Genomic DNA, 17169 nt, shown 5'->3' with positions numbered 1-17169 from the left:
GTGAGTGAGAAAAGGATCAAATATTGGTGGTTAAGACTGAATAATGACATCACAACTGTTAATTTAAAATGAGTTATTCCTCTAAACCTGGCTTCAAATGCACCAAATTTTTGCCCCAATTTTTGCACCAAAAAACCTGGTAGCGAGGACATTTTTTGTGGCCCTCTCTATCATCAAAGTTACCCATCCATGGGTTACGGCATGACAATATTTGTTCGGCCCCCGGCAACAATCTGGGTTTTTCTTGTGGGCCCCATGAAAAATAATTGCCCACCCCTGATGTAGCCTATAGGCCAGTAGTTTAGTATGTAGCCTATAGGCCAGTAGTTTAGTATGTAGCCTATAGGCCAGTAGTTTAGTATGTAGCCTATAGGCCAGTAGTTTAGTATGTAGCCTATAGGCCAGTAGTTTAGTATGTAGCCTATAGGCCAGTAGTTTAGTATGTAGCCTATAGGCCAGTAGTTTAGTATGTAGCCTATAGGCCAGTAGTTTAGTATGTAGCCTATAGGCCAGTAGTTTAGTATGTAGCCTATAGGCCAGTAGTTTAGTATGTAGCCTATAGGCCAGTAGTTTTCAGGTCCCCAGCAAAAAAGGGTGATGATTTATTTTCACTATAATTCCATCCATAAGTAACACAATGACAGAATGTATGACTATTCTTGTCATTTTCAGTCAATTGTGTTGTTTGTAAGACATCTTATAAGCCATTATTTTACTGCCTAGTTTTTCCTTTGAACATAAGTACACATATATATATATATATATATATATATATATATATATATATATATATATATATATATATATATATATATATATATATATATATATATAGATATATATATATATATAGATAGATAGATAGATAGATAGATAGATAGATAGATAGATAGATAGATAGATAGATATTATGATGATGATGATGATGATGATGATGATGATGATGATTATCACTATAGGCTTTATGGAATCTTTAACAAGACTATGACCTATTCAATCCAATAACATAGTGAATTAAATATAGGCCATCTAGACACACACTGTAACATTGTGAATGGCCCCTAGCTTACTTCCTGTTGGTGTTTGCTAATAAGATCGCTCAGTGGTTCTCAACTGGTCGAGCCTCACGTCACGACCCACATTTTTCCTTAGTCATTCATTTGTGACCCAAATTTCATCACAATTTTAACTGATTAGGAGGAGGATAGCACACCCCTACCAAGACAGGCTTGCTTTTAGGAAAGGAAATGTCCAACCACACGGCCTCAATGAGATCATGTCTTATGTTAAAATCAATATTGGACGTCACAAACACACACACTCTTCCACCGCTTCGATTTCTATCTGTCCTCATCACTGTGAAACGTTCAATGTCTATTTCAGCATCAGTTATAGAATCATCAAGCCAAGTTTCACTAACACAAATAATTGACACCTTACTCTTATTGGTGATTAGTCCAGAGCCGTATAATGGAAGAGTTCTGACATCTCCATTCACTCCTATGGACCAGTTTTTTTCCAGGAGGTAAGGTCCTGGAACTCTTGAGTAAAAAAAGCAGCACTGTCGAGTTGCAGCAAAATAGACAGTTTGTGTTGTACTCTGAAAGGGTTTTTCATCCCTTCAATCAAATTGTACATTATCAGCTTTATTTTAGCATGCAAAAGTAGCGCGAGACCTATTCCTGGCTGTTCATTGGCTAACGAGTCTCACATTTTGGTCCTCCGCTGACGCCACTCTCTCTTTCTAGACAACACTAGATTAGTCGAAGTTGGTGGATTTTAGGCAGGAGGCCCCGTGTGTTCAGGTGTAAATCCTCTTGAATCAAATATAGAGTCCAGGCCTGGGCTGGGTCTGCTGGTAGCTGGGCTGCAAGTAGGGTCCACATTGTCCCCTAGCAACAGAATTCCAGTGAAATGCTCTATAATGAGCTAATAGGGATAAACAGAGCAGTTTCCTTAAGTAGCGACTACAAAGTGCACAGTTAAATATATATGTATGTTGTTTACTAGGGGAAGGGGGGAGGCCTAATCTTTTAAATGTGTGTAGGACACTCACACATGCGTGTTCAGTGTCACCCTAGCGGTCGTTGTTGAGTTAGAACAGTTGGATGATGTCATTGACCAATCAGATTGATTGCATGACAGTTTAATCATAAACCTGTGTGATAGTTGTATGATACACTAACTGAATGGCTGTGACTAGATATGACTATATTATCTACAGCTGTGTTTCTTAACCACTGGGCCTCAGAGCGCCATCTAGTGGGCCGCGGATGACCTCCCACATATCAAGATATCACAATGATAGCCTATCATTTATTTGGGAAGGTGGTCCTCGGAAATGTTTTAACAATCAGAAGTGGGCCTTGAACTAGAAAAGGTTGAGTTCCCCTGATCTACAGCACATTTTATGTATTACTATATCAACTGTAACTTGACTAGCTAAATCAGTGTCAACTGTGAACTCTACTCATTTCATGTCATGATTGATCTTGTTTTTCTTTTTTCTTATTTATATTGGTGTTCCACAGGAAGAACTGGAGCCAGTCCTGGACTGTTCTCCATGGAGGAATCCTCACCTTCCACAGAGACCCCAAGTCTGCTCCAACTGGAAACTCTGTAAGAACCAATAACATCTACTGGGCCAGTTACTGGGTTATTACATTCTGGAAACTCTGCGAAAATGACTAGAGATGCTCACCAGTAGCTGTAAAATACAGGCTCCATGATGATGATGGTGGCGATGATGATGAGGATGAGGATGATGATGATGAAGAAGCTGACTTGCTAACTGTTTCTCAGAGTAAGACCACACAGATTGTTCCAGAGTACACAGTGGAGCTGAGAGGAGCTTCTCTGAGCTGGGCCTCAAAGGACAAATCCTCCAAGAAGAACGTTCTAGAGGTACACTGCCATCTCTACCGTGATTACCAAGGTTACAGCCTGTTCTAGAAGTGTACTCGTGTTATCATGGGTCCAACCTGTTCTAGTAGCACTCTACCTTTACTACCATGGTTACAGTATAGAGAGTCAAACCCACCCCCACTTCTGGTTTACAGTATTAGAGTAGGCATAGAAACCAAGGCATTTCATCCGCCATTCTTTTTTTCCATAGACATGTTTTAAACTGCTTATCATTTTTCTTTGGTCAAACCAAGTGAGTAAGCTATATTTAGAATCACAAGACCAAGTGAGTAAGCTATATTTAGAATCACAAGAGGTGAGTAAGCTATATTTAGAATCTATATTTAGAATCACAAGAGACCATACAACATTCTACTTGGACAAAAAGTAAATAAATGCAGATCGCCCAGCCCTATTATGCCCTATTTGTCTGTTCTCTCCCCTCTGTCTCCCCCCTCCTCTCTCTCTCTCTCTCTCTCTCTCTCTCTCTCTCTCTCTCTCTCTCTCTCATATGAGATTGCTCAAGTATGTTTATTGATAGTATTTAGCTAGACTTAGCTAGACATATTCTCTGTTTAGCCCTCTGAGACGCACAAATGAAGTTGACTTGACTGGTATATGATGCATCTGTACTCTGTGGTCCAGCTCTTCCTCTGAAGCTTTCAGGTGTAACTCGTGTTGTGTTGGTTTGTACTCTGTGGTCCAGCTCTTCCTCTGAAGCTTTCAGGTGTAATGCGTGTTGTGTTGGTTTGTACTCTGTGGTCCAGCTCTTCCTCTGAAGCTTTCAGGTGTAACTCGTGTTGTGTTGGTTTGTACTCTGTGGTCCAGCTCTTCCTCTGAAGCTTTCAGGTGTAACTCGTGTTGTGTTGGTTTGTACTCTGTGGTCCAGCTCTTCCTCTGAAGCTTTCAGGTGTAATGCGTGTTGTGTTGGTTTGTACTCTGTGGTCCAGCTCTTCCTCTGAAGCTTTCAGGTGTAACGCGTGTTGTGTTGGTTTGTACTCTGTGGTCCAGCTCTTCCTCTGAAGCTTTCAGGTGTAACTCGTGTTGTGTTGGTTTGTACTCTGTGGTCCAGCTCTTCCTCTGAAGCTTTCAGGTGTAATGCGTGTTGTGTTGGTTTGTACTCTGTGGTCCAGCTCTTCCTCTGAAGCTTTCAGGTGTAACGTGTGTTGTGTTGGTTTGTACTCTGTGGTCCAGCTCTTCCTCTGAAGCTCTCAGGTGTAACTCGTGTTGTGTTGGTTTGTACTCTGTGGTCCAGCTCTTCCTCTGAAGCTTTCAGGTGTAACGTGTGTTGTGTTGGTTTGTACTCTGTGGTCCAGCTCTTCCTCTGAAGCTCTCAGGTGTAACTCGTGTTGTGTTGGTTTGTACTCTGTGGTCCAGCTCTTCCTCTGAAGCTTTCAGGTGTAACTCGTGTTGTGTTGGTTTGTACTCTGTGGTCCAGCTCTTCCTCTGAAGCTTTCAGGTGTAACTCGTGTTGTGTTGGTTTGTACTCTGTGGTCCAGCTCTTCCTCTGAAGCTTTCAGGTGTAACTCGTGTTGTGTTGGTTTGTACTCTGTGGTCCAGCTCTTCCTCTGAAGCTTTCAGGTGTAACTCGTGTTGTGTTGGTTTGTACTCTGTGGTCCAGCTCTTCCTCTGAAGCTTTCAGGTGTAACGTGTGTTGTGTTGGTTTGTACTCTGTGGTCCAGCTCTTCCTCTGAAGCTTTCAGGTGTAACGTGTGTTGTGTTGGTTTGTACTCTGTGGTCCAGCTCTTCCTCTGAAGCTTTCAGGTGTAACGCGTGTTGTGTTGGTTTGTACTCTGTGGTCCAGCTCTTCCTCTGAAGCTCTCAGGTGTAACTCGTGTTGTGTTGGTTTGTACTCTGTGGTCCAGCTCTTCCTCTGAAGCTTTCAGGTGTAACGCGTGTTGTGTTGGTTTGTACTCTGTGGTCCAGCTCTTCCTCTGAAGCTCTCAGGTGTAACTCGTGTTGTGTTGGTTTGTACTCTGTGGTCCAGCTCTTCCTCTGAAGCTCTCAGGTGTAACTCGTGTTGTGTTGGTTTGTACTCTGTGGTCCAGCTCTTCCTCTGAAGCTCTCAGGTGTAACTCGTGTTGTGTTGGTTTGTACTCTGTGGTCCAGCTCTTCCTCTGAAGCTCTCAGGTGTAACTCGTGTTGTGTTGGTTTGTACTCTGTGGTCCAGCTCTTCCTCTGAAGCTTTCAGGTGTAACTCGTGTTGTGTTGGTTTGCTACAGCTGAAGACTCGGCAGGGCTGTGAGTACCTGGTGCAGTACGACACAGACAGCATCATCTGGGACTGGCACAAAGTCATACTGGACTCCATCAGGCAACTGGTAGGAAACACTCCGTTAGTCCGCTGCCTCTTCTGGTCTTTTCTCTTTACTTGAATTCAGTTCAGTTCGCATGAGTTTACCTGGTTAGAGTTAATACAACATTCAGCATAAGGCCTTGGCCACACTGATCCGTCAGAAAATGGACAGAATTATTGAACGGACAGATGTCTGTCCGATGCATGAGAACTGAGTCTACGTCAAACCCCTCGCCCAAAGCGCCGGGGCTGCTCCGCGGCCGGCGAGCCTGCCTGTGCAGCCTGGCTCCTTGGAAATGTGACTCGATGCAAATGACATGAACAGCGCGAGTATAATATAATGTAGATCATGTGCAGATAACCGGAGAGAAGTATATGCACTACATTCTCCCCTTGGACTAACTTCTAGTCACTGAAATCCTAGTGAAATCACACAATTTTACTCATTTTGCTGGGGAATCCCTTATAGCCTCCTTCACCGCCTCGGCCGCCATCTTCTTTGAAAAGTTGAAACAAATCTCGGGAACGCCTCCTCTCGAGACCTCGACTCTGATTGGCTAAACGGACAGTGACTATCCGACTATCCGACCATCCGATACGTCCATCCAGAAAAAGTTCATCCCTATTCAACTTTCTGTCCATCACAACGTATGCAAATTTTCTGGATACGTACGCTTCTGAGTGCTCCACGGACAGTCGGACAGCTGTCATTGAAAATGAATGGAAGTGCACAGAGAAATGAACGCACACGGACAGACACCACGGATCAGTGTGGCCAAGGCCTTACTCTGTTCTCCCTAATGAGGATGATAATATTTCAGGAGCACTGATCTAACAGCACGAGTTTGCAAAGTTTGTTCTAAGATTAAGTGAATAATAAGCCAGAGAGGAAGATGAGCTTGCAAAGTTTATTCTAAGATACCGTATTTCTTCTAATATCCACCGGGTCTCCATCTGCCGCCGGGTGTCCTTTAACCGCCGGGGATCTGATCCAATTTAGCATAATAAACGCCGGCTGGATTAAACGCTGGGGCGTTTATTACATTTTATTTTTCATTACGGTATGTTTTTGTGTTGACTGAATTCAGTCACTTACGGTAATGACGTGTGTTTTGGCGGAAGTCACGCATCTACAGCCAGTCAGACAATGTTATGCTTTGTTTATACATAACCGACATGTTTCAAGTATGCATACCGCATTGTTTGATGCTACGGATTGTACAGCGGGAGTATGGAAAATAGTCAACGTGTTATACTGGAGACGCTGTCGGAACACTTGAGCAAGTCCATGAGCTACGCTAACGTTATAGTGTTGCGCCTTGTAAAAGCGTTTCTGTCAGTGGAACAGCGATCATAAATGCAGTATGGATTATACCCATTATACCGGACATGTATTGGAAACATTGCATTTACGTATTTGGTAAGGAATTAATCAAGATAATAATCGCCTGGCTCGATTCTGTGCAAAACTAAATAAACGACTCATTCTATCTGCCGCCGGGACTCCTTTAACCGCCGGGGGTTTGGGTTGATTTAGCAAAATAAATGCCCGGGTGTTTATTAGAAGAAATACGGTAAGTGAATAATAAGCCAGAGAGAAAGACAAGTTGCTTTATAAGATAAGTGAATAATAAAGCAGAAAGGAAGACGATGTTGAGCTGCTGCTCCTCTGGCCTCTCCTGCAGGAGCAGGTGCATCTGTCAGAGGAGGACGAGGATGAAGCATCAGACAAGGAGGACAAGGAGAGGAAGAGGAACAGTAAGGCCTCCTGACTGATGGTGTATTGGGCGACTGGTGGTGTAACAGGATGACTGACGATGTAACGGGACAACTAACCATGTAACAGGACAACTGACGTGTATGGACGTGTAACGTGATGTGTAATGGGATGACTGACGGTGTAGAAAGATGACTGATGGTGTAAAAAAAAGACTGATGGTGTAAAAAAAAAGACTGGTGTAACAGGCTGTCTGACAGTGTAACAGGCTGTCTGGCGGTATAACAGGACAACTGGCGGTGTAACAGGATGACATGCAGTGTAACAAGATGAGTGACGTGCGGGGGTACGGTGGTGCAGTGGTAAGCGCTGTCGCCTCACAGCTCGAAGGTCCTGGGTTCGATTCCCACCTGGGACGCTGTGAACGCTGAAGGAATGCGTGCCCGTCCGCATGTCCTTTCTGTGTGGAGTTTGCATGTTCTCCCCGTGCCTCCCGGGGGTTTCCTTCATATAGGAACCCCCTTCACCAAAACATGCAATATCCTGGTTGCTAATGTGGTTCCTCCTCTGGTCGTTAAGGGCGCCTGTTCGGAGGGAGGGGAACTGGTTGGAATAGCGTGAACCTCCCACGTGCTATGTCCTACCAGTGAAGCTTCCCCTGTCAGGTGAAAAGAAGCAGCTGGCTAACTGCCCATGTCTCGGAGGAAGCATGGAGCCAGTTTTCGGCTCTCCCCAGATCGGCAGAGGGTGGAGTAGCAACCAGGATAAATAAATTAAAATTAGCACTAATGGGGGATAAAAATGGGATAAAAAAATAAAAATAGAAGAAGATGAGTGACGGTGTAACAGGATGACTGGTGACACAGGAGAGAGGTGAGGAGAGTACCTGATGAGGGAGGTTGGTGTGCTGGCATGAGGGCCGGGAGGAACACTGAGGAGGAGGCGGACCGCCGATTCTGGAATTTGTGTCATATTCTGTGAGAGGCAGCAATGTGCCGCAAGGCATCCAGTCTGCCGGAAAGCCATTAGAAGAAGAAGAAGAAGTAACAGGATGACTGACGATGTAACAGGATGACTGACGGTGTAGCTGGATGACTGAAGGTGTAACTGGATGACTGAAGGTGTAACTGGATGACTGAAGGTGTAACTGGATGACTGAAGGTGTAACTGGATGACTGAAGGTGTAGCTGGATGACTGAAGGTGTAACTGGATGACTGAAGGTGTAACTGGATGACTGAAGGTGTAGCTGGATGACTGAAGGTGTAACTGGATGACTGACGGTGTAACTGGATGACTGAAGGTGTAACTGGATGACTGAAGGTGTAACTGGATGACTGAAGGTGTAACTGGATGACTGACGTTGTAACAGGATGACTGACGGTGTAGCTGGATGACTGACGGTGTAGCTGGACGACTGATGGTGTAACAGGAAGACTGACGGTGTAGCTGGATGACTGACGGTGTAGCTGGATGACTGAAGGTGTAACAGGAAGACTGACGGTGTAGCTGGATGACTGATGGTGTAACAGGAAGACTGACGGTGTAACTGGATGACTGACGTTGTAACAGGATGACTGATGGTGTAACTGGATGACTGACGTTGTAACAGGATGACTGAAGGTGTAACTGGATGACTGACGATGTAACAGGATGACTGACGGTGTAACTGGATGACTGACGATGTAACAGGATGACTGAAGGTGTAACTGGATGACTGACGATGTAACAGGATGACTGATGGTGTAACAGGAAGACTGATGGTGTAGCTGGATGACTGAAGGTGTAACTGGATGACTGACGATGTAACAGGATGACTGACGGTAGTCTGTTGACCTCTCCTCTCAGCAGCCAGCAGGACAATGTCGGGTCCAGCAGAGGCTGATCCGGGTCGAGTTCGTAAGAAACTGCGCAGGTTCCTGCAGAGGAGGCCCACGCTGCAGAGCGTGAAGGAGAAAGGCTACATTAGAGGTAACTGTTGTGAATGGAACTGCTAGTAAAAATAGTCAGGAACATTCATTCACAAATTTGCTCGTCTCATGATTTATAGAATAGATAAGACCTAAGCCCATTGTGATTTGGGTCGCGATGGTTCATCATTTTTAAAAAGTGGGTCCCCAGAAAAAAAGTTTGGGAAACACACGTCTATTTGACTCTAAATAGGAGCATAATTGACTAAATGAACATCATGCTGTATTGAAGAAGACTTGAAAGTAACGATTGAGACATAAACTCGTTAGGAAAGTATTTACTGAGGTCATCAAGTGAGAAGTAGGATCATTTTCCCATACAATCAGACTTGTTTTTGCAGCCATAGACGGGTGAGCCCACGTACAGGTGAGCCCACGTACAGGTGAGCCCACGTACAGGTGAGCCCACGTACAGGTGAGCCCACGTACAGTTCAGCCATAGACGGGTGAGCCCACGTACAGGTGAGCCCACGTACAGTTGAGCCATAGACGGGTGAGCCCACGTACAGTTGTCATGAACAGGTGAAATTAGCTAGAGACCAAAACCATTTTTGTACCAGGCTGTAAACATGTTTATTTATGTTGTAAAGTCGGGTATTTTAACATGGGGGTCTATGGGGAATGACTCACTTTTGGAGCCATCCTCGAGTGGCCATTCAAGAAACTGCAGGTTTTGGCACTTCCACGTTGGCTTCATTTTTCCAAGATGGAGGTAGCCACCTTGAAACAAAGCAGCTCCACAGGTGACTTACGAGAGGAGAAGAGACTAACGTTATGTTATTCTCACACCTGTGAGTAAAGCATAAACAAGAACGTTTGTGCTTACCTGATCATGTCAGCAAAGCTCATAGTTGTAGGAAGCATCAGGGACATCAGGGACATCAGGGACATGTCCCCTCCAATATTAAAAGGAACTTCAAATGTTCCCCTCAAAGAATACAGCACTAAGTTGTTGTTGTTTTTGCCTCTGCAGTGGAAAATGAACCACTGGACAGTTTTTGAAGCTGTTATTTTGACACGCTGGCTTTGTGGCAGAGCATTGTGGAATGAAGTTGAATGAAGAGTATCTCCTCATTAGAAAGTGCATCATAAGTTACATCCCTAGTACTTAAACCCAATGTCCACCAGATGCGGTACGGCTCCGTGAGGATCCGGTAAAACTGCTGGAACAGACGGCCATGCATTGACTTTGTATGTAATGTAACTTTGTATGTGTGAAGCCTTGGTGTGAACGCACAGGTAGCCTAGGCCTCAAGCCTTTCTGGTGCCGGCAGCGATATAGAAACCTCCCGGCAGGGCGCGCTTTGTGAGTAAATAAAAATGCAAAAAAAAAAAATATATATATATTTTCAAAGTGCACATGCTTCACCTCCGTTGCTACAACTCCATCCTAGGGGAAACACTGCTATTTTTGCGGTTAAATAACGGTAAAAATAAGGGTTTGATTGGCTTTTGTGCTCATTTGTTTTTATCCTTTGTGCAGCAAGGATAAAAATCAATATCGCGGCAGCTCTATATGAGTGTCTCTCTCTCTCTCTCTCTCTCTATCTATCTCTCTCTCTTTCTTTCTCTCTCTCTCTCTCTCTCTCACCATGTCTTCCTATGTCTCTCGCCCCCAGATAATGTCTTTGGCTGTCATCTGGACACTTTATGTCACAGGGAAAACACAACGGTTCCCAGATTTGTGGAGAAATGTATCAAAACAGTGGAGAGGAGAGGTACGCACGCGCACGCACACACACACACACACACACACACACACACACACACACACACATACACACACACACACACACACACAACCTGAAAAAATGTCAACCTGCTGTGTGTGTGTGTGTGTGTGTGTGTGTGTGTGTGTGTGTGTGTGTGTGTGTGTGTGTGTGTGTGTGTGTGTGTGTAGGTCTAGATGTTGATGGAATCTACAGAGTCAGTGGTAACCTGGCCGTCATCCAGAGGCTACGACACAAAGCTGACCATGGTAAGTTGTTAGCACTTTACCATTACAGCTCGGTAACAACATGGTAATACACCCTTTACACGGGGGGGCATTTTGTGTCGAAAAGGCAGGGTAAACACAGGTGCAAACAAGACACTTGGAAACCCTCATTAGTGTCTTGCTTGCACCTGTGTTTACCCTGCCTTTTCGACACAAAATGGCCCCCGTGAAAAGGGTCTATAGGGGTAATAATTAGGTAATACCATGTACATGAGTAATATTAGACTGATATTTATGTAACAGGGTAATAAGGGACCAGAAACAAAGGATAATAATGGGGAAATGCATTTAAAGATGGTGATGAGGAAGGAAGTGCTCCCAGGTACAACATTCTTACCTCAAGCAATTGGATGCGGGAATGCCGCAAAACAAATTAAAACGTTTCCGCATTCCAAATAAGGTGAATTGGCATGGGAAACAACATTGTCAAAGCAAGTGTGAAATAAATTTTTTTTTTTGCATACAGTTAAATATATACTAGAATTTAAAAAAAGCTAAAAATAGCTCAACGTAACTTAAAACATAGAAAGAGATGATTGTGCTTGTATATGATGTATGTAACCTATGTTGTGTGTAGTATAATATGACTGTGATGATGCTACTGTGTATGTAAAGCCCTGGCAGACATGCTTGTGTGATAAGGGGCTATAAACTGAATTGTAAAAGTAACTTAAAAAATACAAAGACTAAAATGGTGGTTTTGCTCTTAAAATAATATGTAAAGAGAATAAAAATATAAAAATGTGGACAATGCAGTTAAAAATAGAAATATTAGAGAAGTCTAGACATTGCCTAAATGTGGTGTCTGTCTGTCTGTCTGTCTGTCTGTCTGTCTGTCTGTCTGTCTGTCTGTCTGTCTGTCTGTCTGTCTGTCTGTCAGAGGAGCAGCTGGACCTGGAGGACGGGCAGTGGGAGGAGATCCACGTGGTGGCTGGAGCTCTGAAGCTGTTCCTCAGGGAGCTCCCAGAGCCGATCTTCCCCTTCAGCAGCTTCGACAAGTTTATCCAGGCCATCCGTCAGTACACACTTTATCAATACACCCAGCACACGATCACTTATCAATACCTTATTAATACACTATCAAATGTTTTCTATCAAATAAACATGTTTTATAGGAATGCATACTAGGGATGTACCCAAATCTGCCTCGAGCATTCTTAGTAGCGCAACCGGTACTTTTTCATCTCTTCTTATATATATATATATATATATATATATATATATATATATATATATTTATATTTCTGTCTCTCTCTATCATACGATTGTTCAATCATGTTGTTATTATTAATACTGTAATTGTTATTGTTGTGTCAGCTAGATTTAGCTAGACATTCTCTATGAAGTCCTCTGAGACATGCTTGTGAATTAGGTCTATACAAATAAACTTGACTTGACTTGACAAGTACTAAGTCATGTTTTGCTAGGGGATCAAATACTTATTTCATACAATCAAATGCAAATCAATGTCTATCTTTTATATAATGTGATTTTCTGGATTTTTTAATATTCTGTCTCTCACTGTTAAAATAAACCCATCACGATTCAAATTAGAGACCGTTAATTTCTTTCTCAGTGGGCAAACTTATAAAATCAGCAAGGGATCAAATGATAATTTCCCTCACTGTATGTACTCAACACATTATGTATTATTATTATTATGCATGTATAAATATATTTCTGTGTCAGTCAAGTCAAGTTTATTTGTATAGCACATTTCATACACAGAGGCAATTCAAAGTGCTTCACATAAAATGGTTGACAGGAAAATAAAAGAATAAAAGAAGAGAATAAAATGGACATTTAAAGGCATCACAACAAAACTTTAAAAAATAGTATAAAAAGTGCATTAAGCAACAGGCGCAGCAGTTGCAAAAAGAGCTAAAAACTTATAGAGGACTCATTGGGTTTGCATAATAGAATAAATCAATTTATCTATATTGAGTCCCCTGACATCATGACTATATAAGAAACATGACTACACACACATAAAACTCAGGTCTGGGTTGTCCTCTTTTCCTCTATACTGCAGTTTGGACGCCAAGCATACCCCCGCTTGTACCTAGCATCATCTGTTGCCCGTCGACAAACAGGCCGTTTTTTCTCTCTAAACCTTGCTTAAAACGAGTACGGCTCAAGTAAGCTCCCCTTACGCGTGCGTCCCTCCCTGACGCATCACCTCACCCTCTTGTGAGTATATCCGTATTACAGAACCATCCCCCAGACCTGCAGCTTTTAGCTGTAATTACAATCATCTGTGTTTTAAAACCAATTGTATAATAGTGATTGAGAAACAGCTGTCAGCAGTTAAAAGCGCCGGTAAACATAAAAGTCTTTAGTCTATTTTTAAAAATAAGTAAAGTTGGGGCAGATCTGAGGTCTTCAGGCAATTTGTTCCAGCTAGCAGGAGCATAGTGGGTAAATTCCCATGATTTGATTTGATCCTAGGGACAGTTAATAAGCTGGACCCTGCTGACCTGAGAGTTCTAGACGGTTCGTAGCGTGGGAGCAATTCAGCTATGTATTTTGGGCCTAGGCCATTAAATGATTTATAGACTAATAACAGTGTTTTAAAATCTATTCTATGACACACTGGCAACCAGTGTAAGGACTTAAGAACTGGAGTGATATGATCAGCTTTCTTAGTTGTCGTTAGAACTCTAGCAGCAGCATTCTGAATGAGCTGAAGTTGCCTAAGTTCTTATCAATGTTCTTATTTGTGTGTGTGTGTGTGTGTGTGTGTGTGTGTGTGTGTGTGTGTGTGTGTGTGTGTGTGTGTGTGTGTGTGTGTGTGTGTGTGAGCACACGCACATATGTGTGTGGTGTGCGTGTGTGTGGTATGCATGTGTGCGTGCATGTGTGTGTGTGTGTGTGTGTGTGTGTAGAAGTCCCTGACTACGCCCAGAGAGTGTCCTATATGAAGGATCTGGTTCGCTCTCTACCGCTGCCAAACCACGACACCATGGAGGTGCTGTTCAGACACCTCCGCAAGTCAGTCACACACACACACACACACACACACACACACACACACACACACACGTACAAAAACACGTACGTGCAAAAACACACACACACACACACACACACACACATACATACATACGTACATACAAAAACACATACAGTACGTGCAAAAAACACACACACACACACACATATACACACACACACGTACCTATATACAAAAACACGTACGTGCAAAAACACACACACACACACGCGTGCCCACTAGTGATGCGCAGGTCACCCAGAACCCACTGGGTCCCGCGGGCTGGGCCGCCCCGCAGGCGGGCTGGGTTGGCAAATTATGAAAATATCGCGGGTGCGGGCGGGGCAGGCTCAGAACGTGACAAAGCAACATTATTAAATATTTTAGAGCAATGAAACACGCAGAGTAATTAACCTTAAAGACGTTAACTCTCTCTCACACGTAGGTACACACAATCAGACAGACTCCTGCTGCACTCTCTATAGCCACATGGAGTAAAGAAACGCTTCAATGAGGTAGCCTATGTGGTCTCAAAACAAACATTTTGGAAGGATTATTCGCTGTAATTATTATTTGAAGTGTCCATATAATGCCACCGCAGATTTTCTGTTGTGGACTCGACTGTGATCTATTTGTCAACTTTACTGCAACGTGAGTAGGCTGTGAACAATTGAGTGCGCATGAGGTAATTAAAAGAAATCAGACAGCGAGTCTGGCCGTATCTGCAAGCCGTGTGCTCACCTGCTGCACTACTACGTTTAGCCTACTACTGCAACATGGCCAATTGAGAGCGCATGAGGTAGGCTAATTAAAATAAATGGGGAAGAATAAGAACTGTTTCTGTAGCCTGCCTAGTGCCTACCTCTACCTGCTACCTCCATTTGAAACACTGCGGTCACGCCATCCGCACTTTGGGGAAGCGTAGTCGGTCGCGCTATCTGAAGACCATGGATTAATTGAAGAAAGACCGACATGAAAGCAGCAGCGCAACTCATCCAGAGCAGGCCTAGGCTACAACTGTTGTCGCGCAGGCAGCATGTGAGTGTCTGTGTGTGTGTGTGTGTGTGTGTGTGTGTGAGAGAGAGAGAGAGAGGGGGGAGAGAGACACAGAGTTATTAGCTACTTTGCACACCTTGGAAGCTCCGCTGTGCTCCTCCTGCGTCCGGAGACATATTACATTAAATTGGCCGTTGCGGGCTGCTGGGTTGGGCTGGGTTCGGAATTTTCAGATATTTTAACAGGGCGGGCGGGGCGGGCTGGCTCCAATAGAGAGCCGCAGTAACGAGTCCGGAAATCACCGATGCTAACAGCCCTGGTTCTTCACAGTTTTCGCCTATGGGAGTTTTGAATGGGTTTTTGGCGCGATGCTTCTAATAATCTCTCTGGGCAACGCTGGCTTAATCAAATGCGAACCAGTGTTTAGTAATATCATCTTCACACACGAGGACCACTTTTATGAGTTTTGAAGCTTTTACATGCCGTTAAACGGGCGGCTAGCTAGCAAACGGCTAAATGAGACTACACTATTGAGTCGATGGGGATATATACGTCAATAACGTCACCACTTCAAACGACGAACACGGAAACTCTCTTTCCCTCACCTGGTTCAGCCCATTCAGCCCGGGGTAATCAGTGCACACATCAACAACAGTCCAGACATGACGTGGAAGCCTATGCGACAGTGTGTAGTTCTGGATTAGCTTAGCTCGAGCTTTTTACTTCTAGGGCTCGCATTTACGCTTCAAAACTCATGAAAGTGGTCCTCATGTGTGAAGATTATCCCGCTGAACCTTGGTTCGCGTTTGATTAAACTTGCGTTGCCCACAGACATTATTTGAAGCATCACGCCAAAAACCCATTCAAAAATCCCATAGACAGAAACAGTGAAGAACCAGGAAGTTCGGGACTTCCGCATTCAGCCTACAAAAATACGTCATCCCTGCGGCTCTCTATGACGGGTTGGGTTGGGGCGGGCCTTAAAAAAACCTGACCCGCGCATCACTAGTGCCCACACACACCACACACGCACACACATCAGAATCACTTTCAAAATCCAATACACATCCAGTAATAGAGCTCAACAGTGACCGCCCACTTTTTGAACGGCTCCGGTTCCAGGAAGTGAAGTCTCCATTCATTTATTCATAGACGTTTCAGAAAACGGAACACAGGCAAAAAAAGCCCTTCCTTTTCTTTTTTCCTTTTTATTAATTTTTTGTTTTTGTTTTTATTTTGGGTCTGAATAAAATCAATTTTAATATTTACATAGCGCCAAATCATAACAAGAGTTATCTCAATGTGCTTTACAAATAGAGGTAGAAGACCAGGCTCTTTATTTTAGACCCAACAATTGAAACAATGATCACATGAACTGGCTATTTTACTGCAGGTCAAATGTTTGATGGTCACGGTTCATCTGCTAGCTGGTTGGCTTGGTTCCAGGCAAGGGTTTTCTGAAAGGTTAATGGAGAAATGAATGGGGAATTAACTTCCTGGAACTGGAGCCATTCAAAAAGTGAGTGGTCACTGCTCTATTAGTACCATATTAACACTATCTATATCTCCCTCTCCGCTCTCCTCTCTCTGTCTGTCTCTCTACCTCCCACTCTCTCTCTCCCTCCCTATCTCCTCCTCTCCCTCTCTCTCTTTCTCTCCAGGGTGATTGAGCATGGCGAGTCTAACCGGATGTCCGTTCAGAGCGTTGCCATAGTGTTCGGCCCCACGTTGCTCCGCCCCCAGACTGAGTCAGCCAACCTGACGGTCCACATGGTGTTCCAGAACCAGATAGTGGAGCTCATCCTCAGCGAGTTCCAAACTGTCTTTTCCCAGAAGTAGAACTTCCTGGAACCATCTGGAGAGGGCTTCTGGAACCTCTGAGGGCTTCTGCAACCTCCTGGACCCATCTGGAACCTCTGAGGGTGTCTGAAACCTCCTGGAACCTCTGAGGGGTTCTAGAACCTCCTGGACCCCTCTGAGGGGTTCTGGAACCTCCTGGACCCCTCTGGAACCTCTGAGGGGTTCTGGAACCTCCTGGACCCCTCTGGAACCTCTGAGGGCTTCTGCAACTTCCTGGAACCTCTGGGGGCTTCTGGAACCTCCTGGACCCCTCTGGAACCTCTGAGGGGTTCTAGAACCTCCTGGAGCCCTCTGAGGGGTTCTGGAACCTCCTGGGCCCCTCTGGAACCTCTGAGGGCTTCTGGAACCTCAGGGAACCTCTGAGGGGTTCTAGAACCTCCTGGACCCCTCTGAGGGCTTCTGGAACCTCCTGGAAGCTCTGAGGGATTCTGGAACCTCAT

General features: G+C 44.2%; 1 protein-coding gene across 3 annotated transcripts in view; it reads left to right on the top strand.

Annotated features, from left to right (window-relative positions):
- The window catches only part of LOC310788122 (rho GTPase-activating protein 27-like), a 78570-nt gene extending 61857 nt beyond the window's left edge, over positions 1-16713 (top strand). For all 3 annotated transcript variants that reach the window (XM_083649628.1, XM_083649627.1, XM_083649626.1), the window contains 10 exons: positions 2532-2619; positions 2803-2904; positions 5127-5225; positions 6886-6958; positions 8764-8886; positions 10505-10603; positions 10786-10863; positions 11762-11896; positions 13767-13872; positions 16531-16713. In XM_083649628.1, coding sequence (XP_083505754.1) covers positions 2532-2619; positions 2803-2904; positions 5127-5225; positions 6886-6958; positions 8764-8886; positions 10505-10603; positions 10786-10863; positions 11762-11896; positions 13767-13872; positions 16531-16708 — 1081 coding nt within the window. In that variant the 3' untranslated portion in view covers positions 16709-16713. The remainder of the gene's footprint in view (positions 1-2531; positions 2620-2802; positions 2905-5126; positions 5226-6885; positions 6959-8763; positions 8887-10504; positions 10604-10785; positions 10864-11761; positions 11897-13766; positions 13873-16530) is intronic.
- Positions 16714-17169: the final 456 nt, after the last annotated feature.

Source organism: Poromitra crassiceps (genome assembly GCF_964638095.1).
Source record: "Poromitra crassiceps genome assembly, chromosome: 13".
Classification (NCBI taxonomy): Eukaryota; Metazoa; Chordata; class Actinopteri; order Beryciformes; family Melamphaidae; genus Poromitra; species Poromitra crassiceps.
Note: the sequence above shows the minus strand (reverse complement) of the source record. Positions and strands in the feature narration are given on the sequence as shown.